The 22513-nt window shown below is 39.9% G+C and overlaps 1 protein-coding gene across 1 annotated transcript; it reads right to left on the bottom strand.

Moving 5' to 3' along the window:
- Positions 1–330: 330 nt before the first annotated feature.
- On the bottom strand, positions 331–22148 carry LOC114037606 (serum albumin-like). Its single transcript, XM_027854532.1, has 15 exons — positions 22038–22148; positions 17416–17473; positions 15329–15461; positions 14769–14980; positions 13578–13710; positions 11651–11748; positions 9688–9817; positions 7764–7978; positions 6599–6731; positions 5896–5993; positions 4721–4859; positions 4133–4356; positions 3181–3313; positions 2045–2120; positions 331–500 (listed from the first exon to the last, which is right to left on the bottom strand). The coding sequence occupies exons 1-14, from the start codon at positions 22114–22116 to the stop codon at positions 2079–2081; spliced, it is 1827 nt and encodes a 608-aa protein (XP_027710333.1). The 5' UTR covers positions 22117–22148; the 3' UTR covers positions 331–500; positions 2045–2078.
- Positions 22149–22513: the final 365 nt, after the last annotated feature.

Raw genomic sequence — 22513 nt, 5'->3', positions numbered from 1 at the left:
ATTTTCTATTGATGAGGACACTTGTTAATATATCTACTAACTAGAACTTGCCTACTGACCATCCAGGTCCCAGAATTCACCCCAATATTTTTAGACATATTATCAAATTAAAAAGAAAAAAGAATGCAAAAACCATATCCTTATAACCCATTCAAAAGTAATGCTGATGTCCATGAATTTGCAAGTATAGAGTTAAGGATCTTTGTGTGGAGAAAACTTGTTAAGGTAGGAGAGAAAGTCTAATTCAGGCACCTGCAGATCTAGGAAGGTAACACCCTCTGGTACAAATCATCATCACACACCACAGAAAGATCAGTCCTAGACAACTGCCATGATAATTATAATTTTCTTTATTATTTATTGTGACACTGGGAAAGGATAAAAAATTTAAGGCAAAATTGATGTTTTCTTAACTCTGTTGCTTTGACACCAACAGAGAAACAAAACAGATGCTGAATTTTGGGTCCTCAATTTCATCTCTGTTTTCTTCCACTAGTCAACTAGAAGACAAAAAAAAAATATGTTAAGCCAAAATGACTTTAAAATCTCTTAATATCTTATTTTCCAAATTATATATAAAAAAGAATTTTTACATTTATTTTTTAATTTTGCATTACAAATTCTCTCCCTCTGTCCCTCCTCACCTTCCCTGAGACAGTAAGCCGTTTGATATATTATACATGTGCAATCATGCAGAATATATCAAATATTAATCATGTTGGAAAAGAAAACACAGGTTCCCCCCAAAAAAAGAAGCCATAAAAATATAGAAAGTAAAAAATATATGCTTCAATCTACATTCTGACTCCATGAGATATTTCTGGGGACATGGATAGAATTTTTCATCATGAGTCCTTTGGAAATGTCTCAGATCATTGTATTGCTGAGAATAGCAAAGTTATTCATAGTAGAACATCACATAACATTGCTGTTTCTCAGTATAGTGCCTTCCTGGTTCTACCCATTTCACTTTGTATCAGCTCATGTAAGTCTTTCCAGGTTTTTAGGAGAGCATCCTGTTCATAATTTTTATAGCACAATAATATTCCATCAAAATGATAAACAACTTGCTAGACCTCTCTCCTATTGATGGACATCCCCTCAATTTCCAATTCTTTGCTGCCACAAAAAAAGAGCTGCCATAAATATTATTGCATAAATAGGTCCTTTTCCTTCTCAAAAAATCTAATTCAAACGCAGACCTACTGGTATTGCTGCATCAAATGGTTTGCATGATTTTTCAAATTACTAAGCAAACACAATATTTTAATATTTCCCTCTCCCTTTTGAAAAAAAGGATAGTAATTTTTTTAACTTCACATCACCTACTTTTCCCAATATATCCCTGCCTCCACCCCTTCCTAGAGAGACATTCTTTATATTGGCAATTAAAAAAAAGAAAGTTCTACTAAATTAATGCATTTACTAAGTCCAATTCTATATGAAGGTTCTATACCCATAATCTTCCTTCCTCTATATAAAGGCTTCTCTATATTTAAAAGACAATGGATTGATTGAAGGAATCCAAAAAAAAAGTACAAAGTAGTAATGAATTCAGCAAGTGCAGGAAAAAGAATTTATCCATAAAGATTTGAAATGGAAAGTGGGTCCTTTCTTCCTGAAGTGAGAAATCCTCAATATACTTCATATGTATACTGCCTTGGATTTTAATACAATGCTATCTCATGTCAAGTAGAGTAAGATTCAGTACAAAACAGATCCCCTTCAGCCTCCATCCTAAGAGGGATCATTTCTCAAGGAACACCAGCCCCACTGACTAAGGCAGCCTGGTAGTGTAGAGTTAAATTCAGGCCCCAGTATTGACCACATGCCAGGCAACACAGCATAGAGTGCTGGACATTGAGTCAGCAGGATTTAGATTGGTACCCAACCTCTGATGCTTATCCTCAATCATTTAAACTCAGCTAAGACTGAGGTATCCATCAGCTGTGAAATGTGTCAGTGCAAGGTGGTCTCACAAAGCTGAAATCCCAGATACTTGACATATCAACCTATTGCCAATGAAATATCCAAAAAGAGTTACCTGAAATGCTAGTGGTGGCTTGTCCATCTGGTCTTTAAGCTAAGGCAGCTTGAGCTGAAGCAACCAGTTTGGGACCCTGCATGCAAAATCACAGATTGGTGAGAAAGAGATTCCAGAGAGCCCAAGCCAAACGTCCCTGAAAGGGGGCTCTATGAGTATTATCCATTTCCCGTGAATATACAAAACCATCTCTATCAAAGAACATGGGAAGATATTTATGCGTAAACATCCTTGAATGTTAGATTCCTGCTCAAGGAAAAGTGGCCTGTCTGTATATTCATCTGGTCTTGAAACTATAGGAAAGATTCATTTGTGAAGAGGGTTTTGACTTCTTTGTTGGGCCCTAGATGGTGGCAAAACCTGGAGGAGGAATGGGTAGATGTTAAAGAGAGAAGCAGTGAATTCTTCTCCACTACCAGGCTGCCTCAAGGTCTTCAAGTGAAACCTAGATGACAAATTGTCAGGTAGCGAACAGGGAGAATTCTGGGGTAGGGATTAAAATACAACTGGGGTCCTTAATTTGGTTTATATTGGTAATTGTTTTTTAATATGATTGGTTTCCGTGTATGTAATTTTCTGTATTTCAAAAACATTATTCTTAAAAGGGGGCCATAGGATTGAACAGGCTGCCGAAGAGGTCCATGAAACAAAAAATTTAAGAAACCCTGGCCAAGGTGGTCTCTGAGGTCCCTTCCATCCCTAAGATTCTGGATTCAGTGACTGGGTGAAACTGGGGCTGTTTCTCTACCCGTGCACAAGGACAGGTTACACCTGGGTTCCAGCCAAAAAGATGGCCAGCTAAAGGAATTCTACTACTAAATCTTATGCATACCTCAAAAGCTACACGTGTATGATTTTCATTCATCCTGACACATAGGAGACAGGGGAGACTGATAACCATTTGACAAGTGAAAGAAAACTACAAATGCACAACAAAAACCAAGCTTTCAATGGACACATAGGAATATTTTAGTCAACGGGGAAAAGGGAATAGCCTTTTGCTTTAAGAATGACCAGTGATGGCTGTGAAGGAAGCTAAGGTAAGAAACATAAACACTCCTGGCTAAGCCCCCATTAGAGGTATCACCAAAGACTGCCAAAGGTAGATGCAATAAAAAGAAAGGAGAAGTCCGTACGTCTTCAAGAAAGCAGGCTTCCTGGTTGGCAGCTTTGCAGCACTTGTCCACAAATGCAGTGAAATCAGTAATTACACCCTTGAGTTGGTCATCAGTGATTTTGGGCTTGTGTTTCACAAGTTCCACCAGTATACTGGAATGAAAGAAAACACAGAAATGCTCATGAAAGTCAAGGAGTAACCAGGCTGGACAACCATGCCTCATCTGGCCTTAGTCCTAGGTCACAAATTAGAGGAGAGATCCTGACATTGAAGCCTGAAGTTTGGAGAAAGACATGAGTAAAGATGATCCTTTTGGAGGCATTAGGGTTGCCTTAGGATATTTTCCTGCCTTCCCTTCAGGGATCCTAGACATCTTACCATGGGCTTCATCACATCTAACCAGAGAAAGATGGTCATTTAGTTTGCATTATCCAAAATGATAGATCCTCCAAAGAGTGACCTAGCTCTCTGTTTGACTGTCTATTGAATGGCAGTGGACTTAGATGGATGGCTAGGTGCCATGGTGGATACACTGCTGGATTTGAAGTCAGGAAGACCTGAGTTCAAACACTGCCTCAGATTCTCACTAGCTGTGTGACTCTGGGCTACTTGCTTTATCTTTTTCAGCCTCTGTTTTCTCATCTGTAAAAAGGGGATCATAATAACCCATACCACTCAGGGTTGTTGTAAATATCAAAGGGGATAATATACGTAAATGTAGTTTGAAAATTTTAAAATCTGTATAAATACTAGTAGCAATCATTGGTATTAGATACCACTCATTTATAACCATTTACCCCACAGGTTTCTTCTGAGTGACTTGCACTTGAATCACTTTCTAAATTCTTTTCCCTAACAGATTCTTGCCCTAAAACAGAAAGGTTTACTCATGTTGTCAGTAGAATGTCTTCCTCATTCTCAAGGAGGAAGCAAGTGAGTTTGAGGAAAGCAGGAGACCAAATGCTCCTGACCTTTGCTTCTTCTTCTGTTTCTCCTCGTCAGGAAGTGTGCACAGGTCAGCGTGGAAGGTGAATGTGTCTGGAGAAAATGCCTTGGGTTCATATGTGTCATCAGCTTTCAAGCCAGTGAGGCAGGGCCTGCGGTCCACCAAGGATTCTGTGCAGCATTTGGTGATTCTCTCACTCACTGGGGTCTTCTCATGAAGGCGACACAGTTTGTCAAATACAAAAGCCAGCTGAAGCAAAAGGAAACATTGGGTGAATTCACCAAAGGAGTAGGGTGAACATATTAGTATTTCACAGACTAAATTAAACTGCTATGTTGAAGTCCGCCCTTACTCATAGCCTCAGTCCAATTTTGGCCATGGAATTTTTAGCCTCAGCAACATGAGCAATTTGAAGCTTTTGAAAATGTGGGTTTTTTTTTTAAATAAATCAATAAAGGCGTTTTGATTTGGGATTTTTAGGTGCTCTGCTTAAGAGGAGAAGTAACCAACATTTTTAAAGGGCACTCCTTTGCCACAAAATTATTTATTTTGTCATCTCAAGGCAAAAACTCACAACAGTAGTATTAAAGTAGCAAAGAAAATAAAAACTCACATAACGCTCAGAACAGGCCGTTTTTTCTTGGTCACCGAGCTTACAGCATTTAGTGGCAACTCTTCCAAACTTATGTGCAAGGTTGACCAATGTTGGGGTTGACACTTGAGGTAAGTTCTTGGTATACTTGACCAACAATCTGTAATTACAATGTTCCAAATGTTTGTAGTCAGTCAAAGAATCACTCTTTAGTAAAATAATAATAATAATAGCATTAAAAACTTGTTAGGCAACAAACATCTACTCAGAGTCAGTTTGACAGCGTTAAACTGAGCATCCCTGGCAGTCAATATGGCCCTTCCCTTTTTCTCTCTCATTAGGCCTCTCCTGTCATGGCCTCCACCACTCATCCATTCTTCCCAATACCATATTTTGCATAGTGGTGACAAGGACATTTTCTGAGGCTTCCTCGATCCCTTCAATGATGTTCACATTTTCAATGATGGAAGTTTGCCAAATATCCCAATTTTCCCCAGGATTAATCTGTCACACATGGGTCTTTCTTAAACATTGAACTTACATAACTCTTTAGTCTCCGCCACCTCTTGGTATTCTAAAAGTTTACTCTCCATTACAGAGAGTAGTCCAATCATTTATTTTGCCTGAAGCATTTTGTTTACATTTCAAATGGGGTCCCAAGCCTCATGTTTGCCTGAACAAGTCTGGCATTCCTTGCTCTGTTACCTCCTTCCATAGTTTATAAGCATTGGATCATATCACCTTTCAAACTTCAACTTTCCATGCGGAAGAATCTTATTTACTTCAACATTGAATAAAAGACTTAGTACTGGAAAGAATCTTGGAGGTCATTGAGTCCAACAACCTCATCTTAAAAAGAAGGAAACTGGGTCCTATTGACTTGCCCAAAACTACACAACTGGCAAGTGTCAGAGTCAGGTCACAACCAGATGTCAAACTCAAGGGTTCCTTATTCAGAGCCCAGAGCTCCCTTCACTGCCCCAGGGTGCCTCAGTCTATGAATAATAGCAAACCAGTGGACAGCCTAAGTGCTGCCCTTGCAACTCCAAAGTATTGAAGGAACCAGAGGCTTGCAGAGCACTTTGAAATGGAAAGTTGAAGCTTTTTGTGTTTTATGGCCTTTTATAAGAGACTGTCCTTCCATCCTACTAAACTCTAAATACTAAAAACTGATCAAGCTGTGAAGTCCCACTTACACGTTTTCATAACCGTATTCTCCAATTTTTTCAAAAAGATCACATCTTTCCTTGAATAAATGGCTGCTCTCATCAATAAGAGCTTTCCGATGTTCAGCCTGAAGGAGAATAAAATGGTGTTTATAGTAAGTCCTCTATGGAGTCATTACATATAAATGTCCCCTGTGGATACATCATATATAGTGCTTATTATTTTTTGCTGTTTATACCAATTTTAGAAATCATATTAGCATTAGCCCATAGCAGTCATTCCATCCAGCTCACTTAATTGCATGCAAAAGCATACCTAAAAGATCAAACAAGGGTTTTCAAGACTTCTATACAGGGACATTCCAATTCCATCGCCTAATGACCCTCATGCTCAGGAAAACTCCGAAATTCTTCTGTCCAACTAAATTGCACCTCTCACAATGCTTTTTCTCATTCTGTATTAGTGGAAATGGAGACAAGCAAAACTTTCTCCTTTCTCAAAGAGCTGATCTAAAATCACAGAGTCTCATTTGCAACTTTCACATCTCTAGGGTACTCGTAAAAACCTGATTTGAAAGCCCAGAAGGAGAGGAGTGCCAAGGTAAGGTTCAATGAACATTCATATGACTTTACTTCCTGTCCTTTTTTATTCACTGTGCTATCATTTCCAGATCAAGCAATTAAAGTACTTTGATTTGGTTTTGTTTTTTTTTTTTTGTCATGAGAAACCTACCACTTTGGCATAGCAAGCAGGAGGGTCAGCTGTGGCACAGCACTCCTCAAGGGTATGTTCATAGTCCTTGGCAAGCCTTAGCAGTGTGATAACAGCAAGCTCAGGGTGCCTTCTTCCGCTGTCATACAAATAGCTGAAGAATGAAGATCAAACACATGAGCACAATAAGGAACAAGATCAGCCCCCAGCATTGTTCCTCTGGCCTAAGGCTCCACAAATTTTGTAAAATTACAACAAAATTTCTCAGATAAAATGTTTAGAGTTAACTTTGCCTATTGGTCTTTGTATTAATGGATTCAGCAGATGGTGTTAAATTTTCCTTTTTTTTTTTCAAAAGTTCAGTTCTGTGCAGCCCTACTGTATAATATTACAACATATCAGTCAGTCCAGAGGACACCAGAAATACATCTCCCAGTTCCACACTTGTAGCACTTAACTCCATACTGCCTTCTACTCTTGCTTAGTGGTCACATGTCTGGATGCCTACCAACTTCTCAATTAGTCTGTACATTTCTGGAATGCTAGCATTCTATCTTACACTTCTTTGTATCCCGGACAGTGCCTTGTTCAGAACGACGAGAGTAATATGGATCTCAACACATATTTGTCCTATGAATGAGAGTGAATGAATGGGTGGATCAGTATATGGTGGGATGCATTGATGGACAAAGAAAAGCTCAGCAGACAGAGGATAATGCAAAGTTTCCCTTTCTCCCCTAATTAATGAATGGTAATTTCATCAAGCCTCAAGGCCACAAGTGGGTAGATTCAGAGTAAAAGGGGCCATTGCACTCCTTCTTACTCCTCCAAATAGCACATGTCCAAAACTATCTCCAGTGTCCTAGATATCTGTCCTCTCTGGGTCAAGCTGGGAAATTATGACTTCCTGCCATCATTGCTGTCTTCTTGAGGTTGAAAGAAAGAGAGTATAATGTATGGAGCCAAAGATGAGGTATAATCAAGCTGAAGTTCCAGAGTCCTTGCCCTGATAAGTACAGCAGAAGGCATGAAGAAGAACTTTCTCTCTATTTCTGCCTAAAACACTTGGGAGAGGAAAAGGCAAGGAGTAGCCAATAGCTCTGCAACTGTGAAGCAAGTAGAGTATCAGGTGAATGGTATTAAGCATATGAAAGGAACACAAGAATAAGATGAAAAGTTGAATTACTTGGCTAAGTAGAGATCTTTTGCTTCTTTGTAGTGTTGGCAGGCATCCTTGGTTTCTACGTATTCAGCAAGGAAGTTAGGGAGGTCAGCAGGAATGTCATCATTCTCCAGATCAGCAATGCACTGGCTCTTCTCAATTATAGGCTTGCCACAGCATTTTTCGAGTTTGGAGGAGATTGCATCTTTGTCCTTACAAACGTAGTCAGAAAGAGCCACCTACAAGCCATGAGATAGAAGCAGGTCAACACAGGGCTCAATAGTCTAAGGTTCTAGGCACTCCAATCCAATCTGCCTTTCCCTTCCAGAATGCCCTTGGACCCTCCTTATTGTTAACAAACTGTTCTTCACTTGAGCTCCTTCCTCTGAAGCTCCTTCCATATCCTTGCAGGCTCGGAAAGCTGACCTTGTCCTGGAGACATTTCATCCCTGCCACCCTCACCAGAATGGGATGTTCCTTCTCTCATACTTTATATCTGTTCCTCCCACCCCCACACACACACATACATACATACATACATAAAGACACTGGGCCAAGAGAGGATGGGAGGGGGATTTCCTTGCCCCCCTCACTGCCATTTTCAAGCCCTTCCCTTACCACCTGAACTCACTATCTTTCTTTGAAATTTAACCAAAACAGATTTATCAACCTGTCCACACTCTACTGGGTTTTACCAACCTCCCCTGGTTCATTCTCCCTGCTTTCTCCTGCACTCCAATACTTGGTTGCAGCTCAAGTCTCCCCCCCCTCCACTTAGTGAACTCAATGGGTCCTTAGTACCTCCAGGATCAAATATAACTTCTCTGTTTGATATCCAAACTGCTCCATAGCCTGTCCGCTTCCTCCTTTGCTGGTCCTCTTACCCCTTACTCCATTCCATAAGCTCTCCAATCTAGGGACCCTGGTCTACTTTGCACTGTCTGTCCCCCATGCCTCAATGCTCTGTCCCTCTCGCCTTTGCATCTTAGACTCCCTGGCTATTTTAAGATAGATGAAGAGGTCTTCCAGCTGTAAGAGCTTTCCCTCCTCAGATTACCTCCCCTGTACTTTATGTATATCTTCATATTCATTATGTATTTGCATGTGGTCTCCTCCCAGCAGAATGCAAGCTTTTTGAGAACAAGGACTATTGCTGTCTTTCTTAGCATCCCCAAAGTAAATAGCACAGTGTCTGGCACATAGGAGGTGCTTGATAAATGCTTATTGACTGTCTGACCAACCTGCTAGCAGCCAAGTTTACCTTAGCCTCACTGAATTTTTTTACAAGATAACAACCAATAACAATAATAATAATATTAAGAACTAATTTGGGTAAAGAAAATAATAAAGAGAGTTTGAGGTTGCTAGGAACAACAGGGCTAGAGGGAGTGGCAAAATTTCTTAAAACAGGAGACTGAGAAGCAATGACAACATTAGCAAGAAACCTTGTGTACTGTATTTCACCATCTTGCTAATGAACTCTCTTATTTTATACAGCAGCAAGTAATTAAGTGCCTTCCACTTGTAAGGTCCTACGCTACACCCCCAGGAATTCAAAGGCAAAAACTGCTTATCCTCTAACAACTCATATTCTATCCAGGCAAATAACAAATATATACATAAGTTTTATAGAAATATACACAAGTCATTACGTGGTAATTTTCGGCTGGAAGAAATGAGAGGCTGAGGAGATTAGAAAAGGCTTCCTATAGAGAGGGACACAAGCTTAGCCTACTGCCTGGCATACAGTAGGTGCTTAATAATGCTACTTGACTGGCTGGCTGACAGAATAAGCTGATGTTTGAAAAAAAACTGTAGATTCAAATTTATTCATTATGATCTCGCTGATTCTAAATTTCTTATATTTGGGTTTTTAAAAAACTCAGACAAGTACATTATAGAGAAGCTTATATAAAAACAATGTGGGGTAATACCAATAAATACTGACCCTATCATCAGCACACTCCAACAGGTCACCGTGGCAACATTCCTTATGAATGTTGGCAAGATCATCCACTATTTTATGAAGTTCAGCAAATTCAATCTTAGGGAATTTCTGACTTAGCCGAGCTATGAGCCTAGGAAGAAAATCCACAAAAGGTCAATCATTAGAAATTAAAACTCACAAGAAAATTTCCTGGAAATTATTTTTCAAATTTCTGTGAAATTCTTGAATGAGTTGACTTATAGAATATATCAGATACAGGCCCTGAAGCCAAGTTTTTATTCTGACTCAGAGAACAGCACTCTATACACTCTGCCATACTTTCTCAGCATTAATCTTTGGGAAGGGGAAGGATTGTCCAATCCTTTGTATTAGCAGTGGCCATCATTATTAACTTTTGATGGCCTTAGAAGGCATTGGCCATCTCTATCACTCTTTGTGCAAATTCTAAGCACTTAATCAACATGGTTACCTAGAGACTCTATGGGGTGCTTTGGGGACTCCACTGCACTGAGGTACTTTGGGCAGTCAAACCCAAGGTGGATTGGCACTTCTACAATGAAAAGAGAATCAGGGCTTAGCTGGGCTGAACGACACCGCATCATGAGCCAAACTGGTAGATAGAGCGTTAGAGAGAACCAGAGCCCCTCACCAATATGGCGGGAGGAGGAATTGGAGTATTAATCTGAGTCAAGCAGGGATGCAGTGAGAGTGGGGTTGTGGGAAAAACCCCTCCCAAAAAGCCTCTCTAATACTCCAGATTGGAGGATAAACATTTCTAGACTTTACTTATAAAACTAGAATGGAAATGCCTGCCACTTTTATCACAAAGACTAAACAGGAAATGTTCGATTCTGAGATAATTAAATTGAATCTGTATCATTTTTCACTGATCCTATTTACAGCTGATTGAGTTTGTCCTGTAACTGCCTAAGTCATGGCTCTTTGTCCCTGAAGTCAGTGCAGAAATACACTCATCTATAAAGAGTTAAGGTTAGAAATCCAGTTCTCCTGCTAATCACTGTTCTATTATTGCCTCAAGGACTTGTGCTATCTTTGGGGCATGAAGGTGGACACAAGGCAGGCTTTCTTTCAAGGATGTCTGGTTTGTTATCCAAGGAAGACTGACCCACTTTTGTTTTGCTTTTTTGGTGAAACAATAGGGGTTAAGAGACTTTCCCAGCATCGAGCAGCAAGTAAGCGTCAGGGGTCTCAGGCCACATTTGAACTCAGGTCCTCCTGACTCCAAGGCCAGAACTCTATCTACTGTGCCACCTAGCTGTCCCTAGAAGGACTGTCTTTTGCCTCTCTTTTTCTTTCTTTTTTTTTTTTTTGGCTAGGCAATGGGGTTAAGTGACTTGCCCAGGGTCACACAGCTAGTAAGGGTCAAGTGTCAGAGGTCAAATTTGAACTCAGGTCCCCCTGACTCCAGGGCCTGTGCTCTACCCATTGCATCAGCTAGCTGCCCCTGGCCCACTTTCTTTTAACCTTGAAAGTAGACTCAAAGAACTTTTCTTAGTCACAGGAAAGAAGAAGGGAGCTGTTTCCTTCTTCCATTCAATTTCCAACTTCCTACCAATCAAATTGTTGCCTGTGCTTCAGCTATGTAACCAATCATGTTGTCCTCAACCCCATGATGTCACCTACTCAGTTCTATACTTTGTTCTATGCTTATAAAAATGAGCTGCATCTTCAATTCTTTGTCTTTTGGCTAACTGAGGCAGTCATTAGGCCCATTCTACTGCCAGGTAATGCCCTGGTAATGTTACCTTGCTTAGAGAAAAAGACTCAGTTGATCTTTTTGTTGAATTTCACTTGCCACAGATTTTTTTTACTTTTTGGAAGTCATGAAATTAACATCAAAAAGTGGTGTTAGCTATAGGTATTGGAATCCCAGGCTTTTTTTCTATCTTTGCTTCTTTAACAAATACAGAGGTTTTTAGGCAAATAGAACTTAGAGACTTACCCAGCTTTGACAGGTCTCTCTCCAAACTTGTCTAAACTGGAACATCGGAATCTCTGTCTTACACCTGCAAATACTACTTTTTCTTTTAAAGCAGAGAGCTGTAGAAAGAATTCACATTTTTCAAAAATAATTTCCCTATTTTCATTATTATTAAAAATAAATTCCCTACAAAATCCTCACAAATTAATTCTACGTTTTCTTCATAATTTAAGAGGTTTAATCTGGGTTCCATGGCAGAGAGAGAGACAGAGACAGAGAGATAGAGAGAGACAGAGAAAGTTAAGAGACCCTACTTTATATGAAGATTACTCACCCACCAATAATAATGTATGCACTTGGGCTGGTTTTCTTAGTAGCAGTGATAGAATTTTGGACTAAGCCCTTAATGGCCACTTTCCTAGTGCCTCTTATGACCAAGGCGACACAATTAGAAGACACTTATTCAGATTTGGGAATGGTCAGTGATAATCTCACCAGTATGTAATTCATTGTAAGTTCCAAGAGGGCAGGGGTTATTTTGGCTTTTCTCTTGGTCCCCCTAGGTCTTTAATGTTATCTAATATGGGACTGATTAATGCTTGTTGGATGGGAATTGTAGTGGGACATTCATTTCTATTAACATAATGAGTGAATCCATCAAGCTAATTAGCCACAAGCACAGTAATTAAGAATTAGGAATGCTCTCTAGACCTCAGTCTCCTCACCTGTGATCAAATTAGTAAATACAAGGTTCTCCAAGGTCCCTCCCAGCTCTCTTTTGGTGCTCTTAACTGCAATATGAAATCTTTAACTTTCCATAACCTGATGGAACAAGTCCTTATCTTTGCTAAGCAGGATATAGGCTCCCTATTTGGAAAATTATATAGCATATATAATTGATGAGGACAGGGTATATTTTGATAGGAGAGGGGCCTTTTGCAGGAGAGTGGACTTGGGAGTGTTACTGCAATGGGGTGCTTGGGACAGTGAAGAGTACTATAAGGGTACCACATACCTCCTGGGGCTTGGGAAGGAGCCTAAGAGAACCAAGAAGACAAACTTCACCTGCTTCCCAATTTTCTGTAGGGCCAACTATGTCATCAGGCAGCTAGCTGGCCCAGTGGATAGAGTACTAAGCTTAGAATCAGGAAGACTCATCTTCATGAGTTCAAATCTCGTTTCAGACACTTACTAACTGTGTGACCCTAGACAAGTCATTTATCCCAATTTGCCTCAGTTCTTCATCTATGAAAGGCCCTGGAGAGGGAAATGGCAAAATACTCCAGGATCTTTCCCAAGAAAACCCCAAATGGGATCAGGAAAAGTCAGATATGACTGAAAAGGACTGGACAACAACACAACTACGTGGTCAACTGCATCTTCAGTCCTGCCTAATGTTCCCAATATCATCAGTCAGCAAAACTCACTCTTCTGCCTACAGTAGATTCTGTCCACTCCAAATTCCTCCACACATATACATTTACATGCTTGCACATATGCGCGCAAACACACACACACACACATACACACACAATGCTGACACCAGGATGCAGAGAGTTCTCAATACCATTATCACAAATAATGAAATGATTCAGGGGATTGGAAAGTTTAAACAATACAGAGGCAGACTCTATCACCCTACCCTTCACGGAAGTGAGGACAGTACTGAAGAAGAACAAAGGAAGGATCATGTATATAGAGCTGGAAAGAGCACCAAGTACCACCCCCTCAGATTACAGATTAGAAAACTGAGGCCAGGAGAAATGAAGTGACTTGCACAGGGTCGCACAACTAGTAAGCATCTGAGATGGGACTTCAACCCAAGTCTTCATGACTTCACCCCACCCCACCCTGGGTCTCTGTCTCTCTGTCTCTCTCTTTATCTCTATCTCTATCTCTGTCTCTGTTTCTCTTTCTCATTCTCTTTCTCTCTCCGCTTCTCAAATACCTTTTCTTTGAGGCACGCGGCTTTGTCAGCACCCTGGCAACATTCTTTCACTTCCTCCTTATATTGACGAGCGTAGACAAGGAGTGCTGGGGCATAGAAGTAGGGGTGTCTTCTGGCAACTTCGTACAGGTAGCTGAAATTGGCAAAGACAACCAAGTGGTCACTTTTGAGTAGCTATGAATAACAAATGTCCTCAACCTTGTACCCACATCAACCAGAACCAGGTGTTAGCAGTTTACTCCTCCAACTGAACCGAACTAGTTTTGACTTCTGCTGCCCCCTCTAATCTGGAGCTGTAAGTTCATTGGCATTCGTTCACTCTAAATAGGAATTGGTGTGTCTAGGGCAACCACTACCACCAAGGCCAAGGGCAAATGATGTAAAAGCCCCCTTCGGGTGAGGAGTGAAGAGCCAGACCCCCTGAGAGGGCAGCAAAAGTCTTGGGGAAGACCATGCTTAGGGAATGATTCACCAAAGCCCAGCATCTTCTTATCAAAGTTAGTTATTCCTACTAACTCAGGGCTGAATGCTGCTATTTCCACACTGATCAAAGTGCTATAAATGTATTTAGCTTTCTCTGAGTCTACCACCCTCAGAATCCTAAATCTAGGTCAGCTATGAGCATAGGAAATTCTGAGCAGGGAAACTCCCTCTATCTCTGCAGATTGGCCACTTTTCAATAACATAGTACTCTTTGCCAGGCTGCCTGGGACACTCAGACCACAGAATTCTAGAGCTACAGAGGGGAACGAAGATCATCTGTCCAGCCTCCTCAGTTCATAGATGAGGAAACTGTGGCCCAAGGAGCATAAATGACCTGCCATTGCCAACTAGATGGCACAGTGGATAAAACATTAGGCCTGGATGAAGGAAGATGTGAAACACTTAGTAGCTATGAGACACTTGGAATGTCACATAATCTGTCTGCCTCAGTTGCTTCATCCATAAAATGGGAATCATACCAACATCTAAATGATTTATTGTGGGAATCAAATAAAAGAGTATTTGTAACCTCCTTAGCACAGGGCCTGGCACATAGTGCCATCATCAATATTTATCAATATTTATTCATCAATATTTATTCCCCTTCCCCCTCAGTCCCACGCAGTTAGTATGTATGACCTATGCCAGAGTTCCTTGTCTCCTACAGTGGCCCACCAGCCCCTACACTCACTTTCTGATCTCACTTACTATGCTCCCACTTTGTTTTCATCATCGTGGATGGCTTGGCACTGAGCATCAGGTTCAGGGTATGTGATTTCAGGGAGGTCTGGGTGGTCATCTTTGTGACTCAGGAAACAGTGATTTCTCTCAGGTTCCTCTTTAGTGCAGCAGTCTGCCTTTTCAGGATACATCTCCCGAAAATTTGCCAAACTACATAACTTATCCCCGAATAGTTGGTGCTAGGAGGGAAAAAAATAGGTGGTTAGTCACTGACCCATTTAAGGCTCTGGACATACTCGTCTTTCTCTTTCGGAAAGAACAAGACTCAGGAGACAGGAAGTTAGGAGAGGCAGCTGCCTTGACATTCTTCTGCTCCTCTCAAATTATCTGACTTTCTCTTAGTTCAGAACAATTCCTTGCATTTTTTTAATGAAAGGAAACACTTCTGGACTGGTCTTTGTGTGAGAAGTCCAAGAACAAAGAGAGAAATGGCCTTCTTGGTGGGACACATTACTGTTGACTCTGATCTCCTATCTGAAATGAAATGAAGAGAGAAGGTCAAACTCAACCACAGGGTCGATACTCACAAGGGATTTGCCACAATTTTCTGCTGTCTCATCAGCAGCACAGCCTTTTGCGAATTCCACAACCTCACCCACTAATTTGGCGTGATGTTCGAATGGACATTTCTGGAGGTACTGAGCAAATGTGATCAACAGTCTGAAACAAAGAATTCTTATGGTTATTGAAAGCAAAGATGAAACTAAATATTAAAGACCCCATCATCAAGTATTTGCTATTTTGCTATTGTACCCTAAGGGCCATGGGATTTTTTCCATCTGCCTTGTAGCTGCATTCTCCTAGATAGGTTCTCCTTGAGAATAGGGACTGCTTTGCTTTTCTATTTGTGTGTACCTCCAGCCCTTAGCACAGTGTTTAATGCATGCTTTTTCAGTCATTCACTCTACAAGGATCAATGTATACTATCTCTTCCTCACTGCTCTGACCAAAGGTGGGGGAAGAGAACAAGCATTTATACAGCACCTACTATGTGCCAGGCACTGTGTTCAACACTTTACTAATATTCTCTAATTTGATCCTCACAATCTCATACAAACTCTGATCTCAAAATCTCCAGTCACACTACATGCTTAGTGACTGATAAGTTTAAAGCGATATTCATCCCAAAGACACTTGTATTTAACAGTTAAACAAATGAGGACAAGTCTTCATGTAGAACTCCAAGCTTTAGCCAGTGGAAGAAGATTTTGAGGAGGAAGGAGACGATCTTCCTAACCCCCAAAAACCATTCTCTGTGGAATATGTACATTCTATGTACGTTACGTGAAAGACAATCACTAAGTAACTGAAGTCAATTTAATTAGTCTTCTAGGACCTTATGTGTAGAAGTCTTGAGCACAAAGCCTGCCTTTGACACTGATTACATCACCAATTATAAAGTCTATGACCCAGGGGAAGTCATTCAACCACTCTCTCCCTCATTTTCCTTATCTGTTTGGTATCTGGCTCAGTAACTAATTAAAGAACTTTTAAACATCTTCCCTATAAAGCCCTGATGTCACTTATGGTTGAAGTAGGCACCCCACATTTCCACATGGTCACCAGGGATGACTGGAATAACAATAGCACCCACCTTGCAGGGTTGTTGTGAGAATAAAAGAGATATTATTTCTCGAGCACTTTGCAAACCTTAAAGCACTATGTAAACACTAGCTATTATTTTTAATTCCACAACTATAATTATTTGTATGCTGTGTACTAGCAACCCAACAGCACAGTCTGAAGTATTCATGTGTTTCTCAGCAGCATTCCTGTAGCAATATACATGACCTTACATCAAGAATGCTCACAGAGAGACAGCAGTCACCAGTCCATGGTGCTAAGCTTCAGGTGACTGTATCGGATGCAGACATAGTCCCAAATTGTTGCACTCCTAACAGCTCCCCTTCTGTCTCTCCAATCAATGCCAGGCTAATAGACTTGGGCCTGCCTAGGTCAATACAGAATGTGCTCTGGTAGATTTCTGAGCATCTCCATGGAACTCAGTATCTCACTGAGTATCTCTGAAGGTCAAGACTCTAGTGTAGACCTTCCATAGACCAGAAAAGCCAGGACGGATGTGATTTAAAGAACACGCAAGAGAAGAGCTTTTCAAAAGCAGGCTCTTTTCTAAGTTTTGAATTTCTCAATAATTTACTTTAATGGCAATAGCCCTTTGGAGCTTCATGGTCATATCATATTCCATTCCACAGGCTGGGAAATTACTTCAGTACCAAAAGAATCATGCTATAGAGCAATCACAAGCTACCCTGTCCCTTGGAAAGGGTCACCACAGGGGAGATCCAGAAAGCAAACTTATGAGTGTAATGATGCCCTTCCTCTGCACAGAGAGCATGCCCAGCTGCCATCCCTGGTGACCATGTGGAAATGTGGGGTGCCCACTTCAACCAGAAGTGACATCAGGGCTTCATAAGGGAGATGTTGAAAAGGTCTTTAATTAACTACTGAGCCAGAAACTAATGGCAACTGAGCATGTTCCATGTTGGGGTGGCAGAAAGACAAGAAAGGAATCCACTATGTAAGGTATCAAGGGATAATGTCACAATCAATATTAATGGAAAAATGAACACACATTTTCAATAATCATACTTACAGGGCTTTCACGTTATCTTCACCCAAATCCCTATATCGTTTCGCAATCTCACTCTTAGCTAGAAATAAAACAAAGAACATTGATTTTTATATGTGTCTATATATTTTAAACTTCCAGGTGAAGAACTCATCCTCAATCTAGGCATAGTTTATCTATCTAAATAACTCAAAAGATGGTGCCTCTACCAGCACAGACAAATCTTTGTAGAACAGTGAAACTCAGTTCAGTATAACACTTAGAGAATTGTTGATTGGCAAAGATACTTCTTGAACTACTGTTTGAACTTTACAATTTTTTCCCTCAAATCTAAAGTAGGATTTTTATGGTTTATTTTTTTTTACTGAAACTTAAATGCACAGTAAGAAAAAAAATATTGTAAATTTAGATATTGAAGCTTAAATAGAAAATAAGAAAAGAAATAAAAGCTTTCATATACACAGCAGAATGTAAGAGAGGATTCAAAATATATAGCAATAAATTTCTATTTCTAGAAAGCCTATATAATAAACCATCTTTTCTTTGTTTCTTTGTAAGTTTTCTTTTGTTCTCTGCCAGGCATTATTTACTTTGTTCTTTTTTCTGCCTTCCTCCACTTGTCCCCTAGAAAGCTACAATTGAGCATGTATATATTTATATAGAGAGATAGGGATATACATACATGTATACATATGTACACATAAATATATACGTACATGTATACATATATAGACATATACTTTCCCTAGCAAATTCTACTCCTGATTTTTATTTTATGTTTGTGTGTATCTCTTATTTCCTATCCCTCCTAACTCCTCTACTTTACTTCTACCCACTACCTTACCCTTTTAATAATTAACCTATCCCCCACACAAGGAACCCTTCCTTATCCTCCCATTCTCATAAATCTAAACACCCTTCTATACCCACATTTGACTTATTCCCTCACCCTCCCCTCTAGAAATCCCTCCCTTATTCTCTCCCCTCTCCCTATCCCCTTACTGTTTTATTTCTTTCTGAATTTACAAGACTTTTATACTCTTTCAGATATATATGTATTGTTCCCTCTTGAACCCCTTCCTGATGAAAAGAGGCTTACAGAACTACCAGCTCTCCTCCCCCACCTAATTCCCTGTGTTCATTCTTCCTCTTGCCCCTCATTTGTATAAAATAATTACTCTCTTTAGCTTTTCCTAAATGATTTTATTTTTAAAGTCATATCTTACTCAGGTCTACCCCAATCTTTCTTATGAACTACCCAATTACTAATAGCAAACTTAAACATACATTTTACACACACAAAAGGTAAACAGTCTGTCCTTATTGAGTCCCTTGTAATTAGTCTTTGGTGTATACCTTATATTTCTCTTGGTTCTTGTATGTCAAATCTTCTACGAAGGTCAGGGTTTTGTTTTAACAAAGTCCTGAAAGTATGACAATTCATTGAATGTCCATTTTTTCATTCAGGATTATGCTTAGCTTTACTGGGTATAATATTTTCAGCTGGAACCCCAGTTCTTTTGCTCTTCAATATATAATGTACCAAGACCTGGAGTCTTTTAGTGTCACCATTACTATGTCTTGTGTGATTCTAATTGTGACATCACCATATTTAAATTTTGGGGTTTTTTTTTCCTTGTTGCTTGTAATATTTTATCCTTGAGCTGGGAATTTCAGAATTTGACTATAACATTTCTGTGGGTTTTCCTCATAGAATCTCTTTTAGGTGGCAATCAGTGGATTTTTTTCTTTTTCTTTTTTTAAGGCAACTGGGGTTAAGTGACTTGCCCAGGGTCACACAGCTAGTAAGTGTCAAGTATTTGGTCTGAGGCTGGATTTGAACTCATATCCTCCTGACTTCAGGGCCAGTGCTCTAGCCACTGTGCCACCTAGCTGCCCCTTGGTTTTTTTTTTCTATTTCTACTTTCCCTCTTGTTCTAAAGTTTGAGAATAGTTTTCTTTAATTTTTTCTTGTATTATTGTGTCAAGATTCTTTTTTTTTTTGATCATAGCTTTCAGGTAGTCCAATTATTCTTATGTTTTCTCTTCTTGATCTGTTCTCCAAATCAGTTGTTTTTCTTATGAGATGTTTTATGTACTCTTCTATGTTTTTCATTATTTATATTTTGTTTTATTATTTCTTGATCTCTTACAACTTCACTGGCTTCCCCTTGCCCTGTTCTAATTTTCAAGGAGCCATTTTCTTCCATAAGATTCTGGATCTCCATTTCTAATTGGTTGACTTTCTTTTCATAATCTTCTTGTTTTTCTTGTATTGTTCTTTTTTTCTTTGTTTTTTCACAATCACTCTCATTGGATTTTTAAAGTCTTTCTAAAGTTCTGTGATTTTTTTTGGGAAGGTGATCATTTGACATTTGGGTAGAGGAGGGTTTCTTTGTTTCAGTATCTGCCTCTGAAGTTGAACCGCAGTCTTCGCTATTTCCATAGTAACTCTCTGTGGTTGGATTCTTTCTCCTTTACTTGTACATTTTTTTAAGTTTGTAGTAGCTTAGTTTTTGCATCACCTCTAGTCCTGGAGTATGGGGGATGGTGGCTCTGGCCTCAGAATCTCCTTCAGCACTCTCCTCTACCCTGGAACCTAAAACCAAGACCTCCAGCCTCCTGTAAGTGCCCACAGCCAGTGATATCCCTGAACCACTGCTTCTGCACTCACTGGAACATGTGCTGGTTCTTTCTCACCCCCGGCTGCTTCTCCACAGTACAGCTGGGTCTGGCATTCCTTGTCATCAGAGGTTCCCTCAATCTTCCCTGGATCAGATGCACAACTTAACTCACTGTCCCAAGGATAAAAGTTCCTATGCCTGGGGGCAAGGCAGCCTACCAACCCAGATAATCCCAGGGCTTGCGTCTTGTTGTTTAAGAAGGCCTAGGACCTGGACTTGGGGTGTTTACTCTTCACAGAGACCAAACCTTGTCCTGAGAGTTTTCTTCAAATCTTCTCTGATTGTCCCAGGAGGATCCCTGTTCTGCCCCTACTTTTAACTATTTTTACTGCTCTGTGTTCGCCCTAAGGTGTTATTTCATCTCTTTTGTGGGGGGAAATATTTTTTTAATTAATTTATTTGGATTTAGCAACAATCACTTCCATATGCTTTTGAGTTTAAAATTTTTCTTCCCCTTCCTTCCCCCCACCCTCCCCAAGATGGCGCACAATCTGATTTAGGCTATACATATATATTCCTATTAAATATTTTTTCACATTAGCATTGTTTTAAGTAAGAATTAGAACCAATAGGAAGAACCACCAGAAGGAGGAAACAAAACTCAACAGAAGAAAAACAAATGGCAAATAGTATGCTTTGATCAGCATTCCAAATCCATAGTACTTTCTTTGGATATGGATAGCATTTTCCATCATGAGACTTTTGGAGATGTCTTAGATCCTTGTATTGCTGGGAAGGGTTAAGTTTATCAATATTAGTCATCACACAAAGTGGCTGCTATTGTGTACAATGCTCCCCTGGCTCCACTCACCTCACTCAGCACCAGACCACACAAGTCCCCCCAGGCTCCCCTGAAGTCACCCTGCCCATCACTTCCCACAGCACAATAGTATTCCGCTACATTCATACGCCACAACCCATTCAGTCACTACCCAAATGATGGGCATCCCCTCAACCTCCAACTCTTTGCCACCACAAAAAGAGTGGCTACAAATATTTTTGTACATGTGGGTCCTTTTCCCATTTATATGATCTCCTTGGAATAGAGCCCTAGAAGTGCTATTGCTGGGTCAAAGGGCATGCACATTTCTATAGCCCTTTGGGCATAGCTCCAAACTGCTCTCCAAAATGGTTGGATCAACCCACAACTCCACCAACAGTGCACCAGTGCTCCAATTTTCTGTGGGGGAAAATCTTGAGAGCTTGGAATTTTCTGACCCACTCCCCCATCTTCCCAGAATCATCTCATTTTTATCATTTATTAGGTCATTTTCAGGCATGTCTGACCCTTCATGACCCTTCATGGGTTGTTAAATGGTTATTTGGTTTTTTTGGCAAAGATACTGAAGTAGATTTCCATTTCCTTCTCCAGCTCATTTTACAAATGAGGAAACAGAAGCAAACAGGGTTAATTGACTTGCCAAAAGTCACACAAATTAATAAGTGGCAGAAACTAGATGTGAACTCAGGTGTTCCTGACTCCAGGTCCAGCACTCTATTCACCTAGTTGCCAAAATAGGATTACTTCTTCTATATATCCTTCAGAGGAATGATGGGAGGTCTTCCTGAAATGCAAGTTCGATAAAGCCAAATTCTAAATATAAAACTTATCTAAGGGTTCTAGATTTCTAGATGCTGAAGCAGAGCTGATAAAGTCCCAGCTGAGGAGGTGGAGGAGGAATAAGTTCCTTTTCTTTCTTTGGAATTACACAACTTTAGAAAGTCTTGGTGCCTACATTTTCTCCATCTGCAAGAGAAGATTACAGAAAACTATCCTGTCTAGCTCATTGACAATATTAGACAAATGACTACTTTGACACTATAGAGATACAGTCATCCTGATAAATATTATTCACCTTTAAAGGAAAATAAAAATAATAGTAACACAAATCAATAAAGATTCAATATTCATTTAACCTCTCTTTCTGCATTAAAAGAGGCCATGACTGAAAAGATTCTTACGTGCATCTCGACGGATGATTCTTCTGGAATGAACAGAGCTGAAGAGGAAAATAAGGGAAAAAAAGGTGACCCACTTCATCTTGTCAATTGTTGGTGGGAATTGATGGAGGAGAGAAGGTCAGATATTGAGAAGAGAAATGCATTAATATACATTTTTAACCAATAATTGTAGATTATTAACTCGACATTTCATTTCCTCCCACTGATTTCAAAATTCAGGCTATTCATGCCAAAACTGTGTTTGCTTAAATTTCTTAGCACAGGTTTTCCATTTGGAACTCTCTTCTCAAAAAGACCTTGTAAATTCATTAAACTTATGTAAAATACCTTATCAGATTCTAAACAAGGATCCAAACTATGTGTACTTTTTATCCTGTACCATGTCCTTTATCCTAGATTCCCCATTTGGACATTTTAGTTTGTGACGGTTGTAAAATTTTAACCAACCTGGAAGCTAGGTTTGGAGAGTTGAATAA

Source organism: Vombatus ursinus, unplaced genomic scaffold (genome assembly GCF_900497805.2).
Source record: "Vombatus ursinus unplaced genomic scaffold, bare-nosed wombat genome assembly UNPS02010461.1, whole genome shotgun sequence".
Taxonomy (NCBI): domain Eukaryota; kingdom Metazoa; phylum Chordata; class Mammalia; order Diprotodontia; family Vombatidae; genus Vombatus; species Vombatus ursinus.
The sequence above is the reverse complement of the archived record's forward strand: the minus strand, read 5'-3'. Positions and strand labels throughout refer to the sequence as shown.

What these genes read in the sequence shown, in the direction of transcription:
- LOC114037606 (XM_027854532.1), bottom strand. Translation starts at nt 22,116, where the DNA reads ATGAAGTGGGTCACCTTTTTTTCCCTTATTTTCCTCTTCAGCTCTGTT. An exon ending in AAAATTGTGGCAAATCCCTT is followed by an intron (nt 14,981 to 15,328) that starts GTGAGTATCGAC and finishes TTTCCCTCCTAG; the next exon opens with CACCAACTATTCGGGGATAA. An exon ending in CCGCGTGCCTCAAAGAAAAG is followed by an intron (nt 11,749 to 13,577) that starts GTATTTGAGAAG and finishes TTCTTTCTACAG; the next exon opens with CTCTCTGCTTTAAAAGAAAA.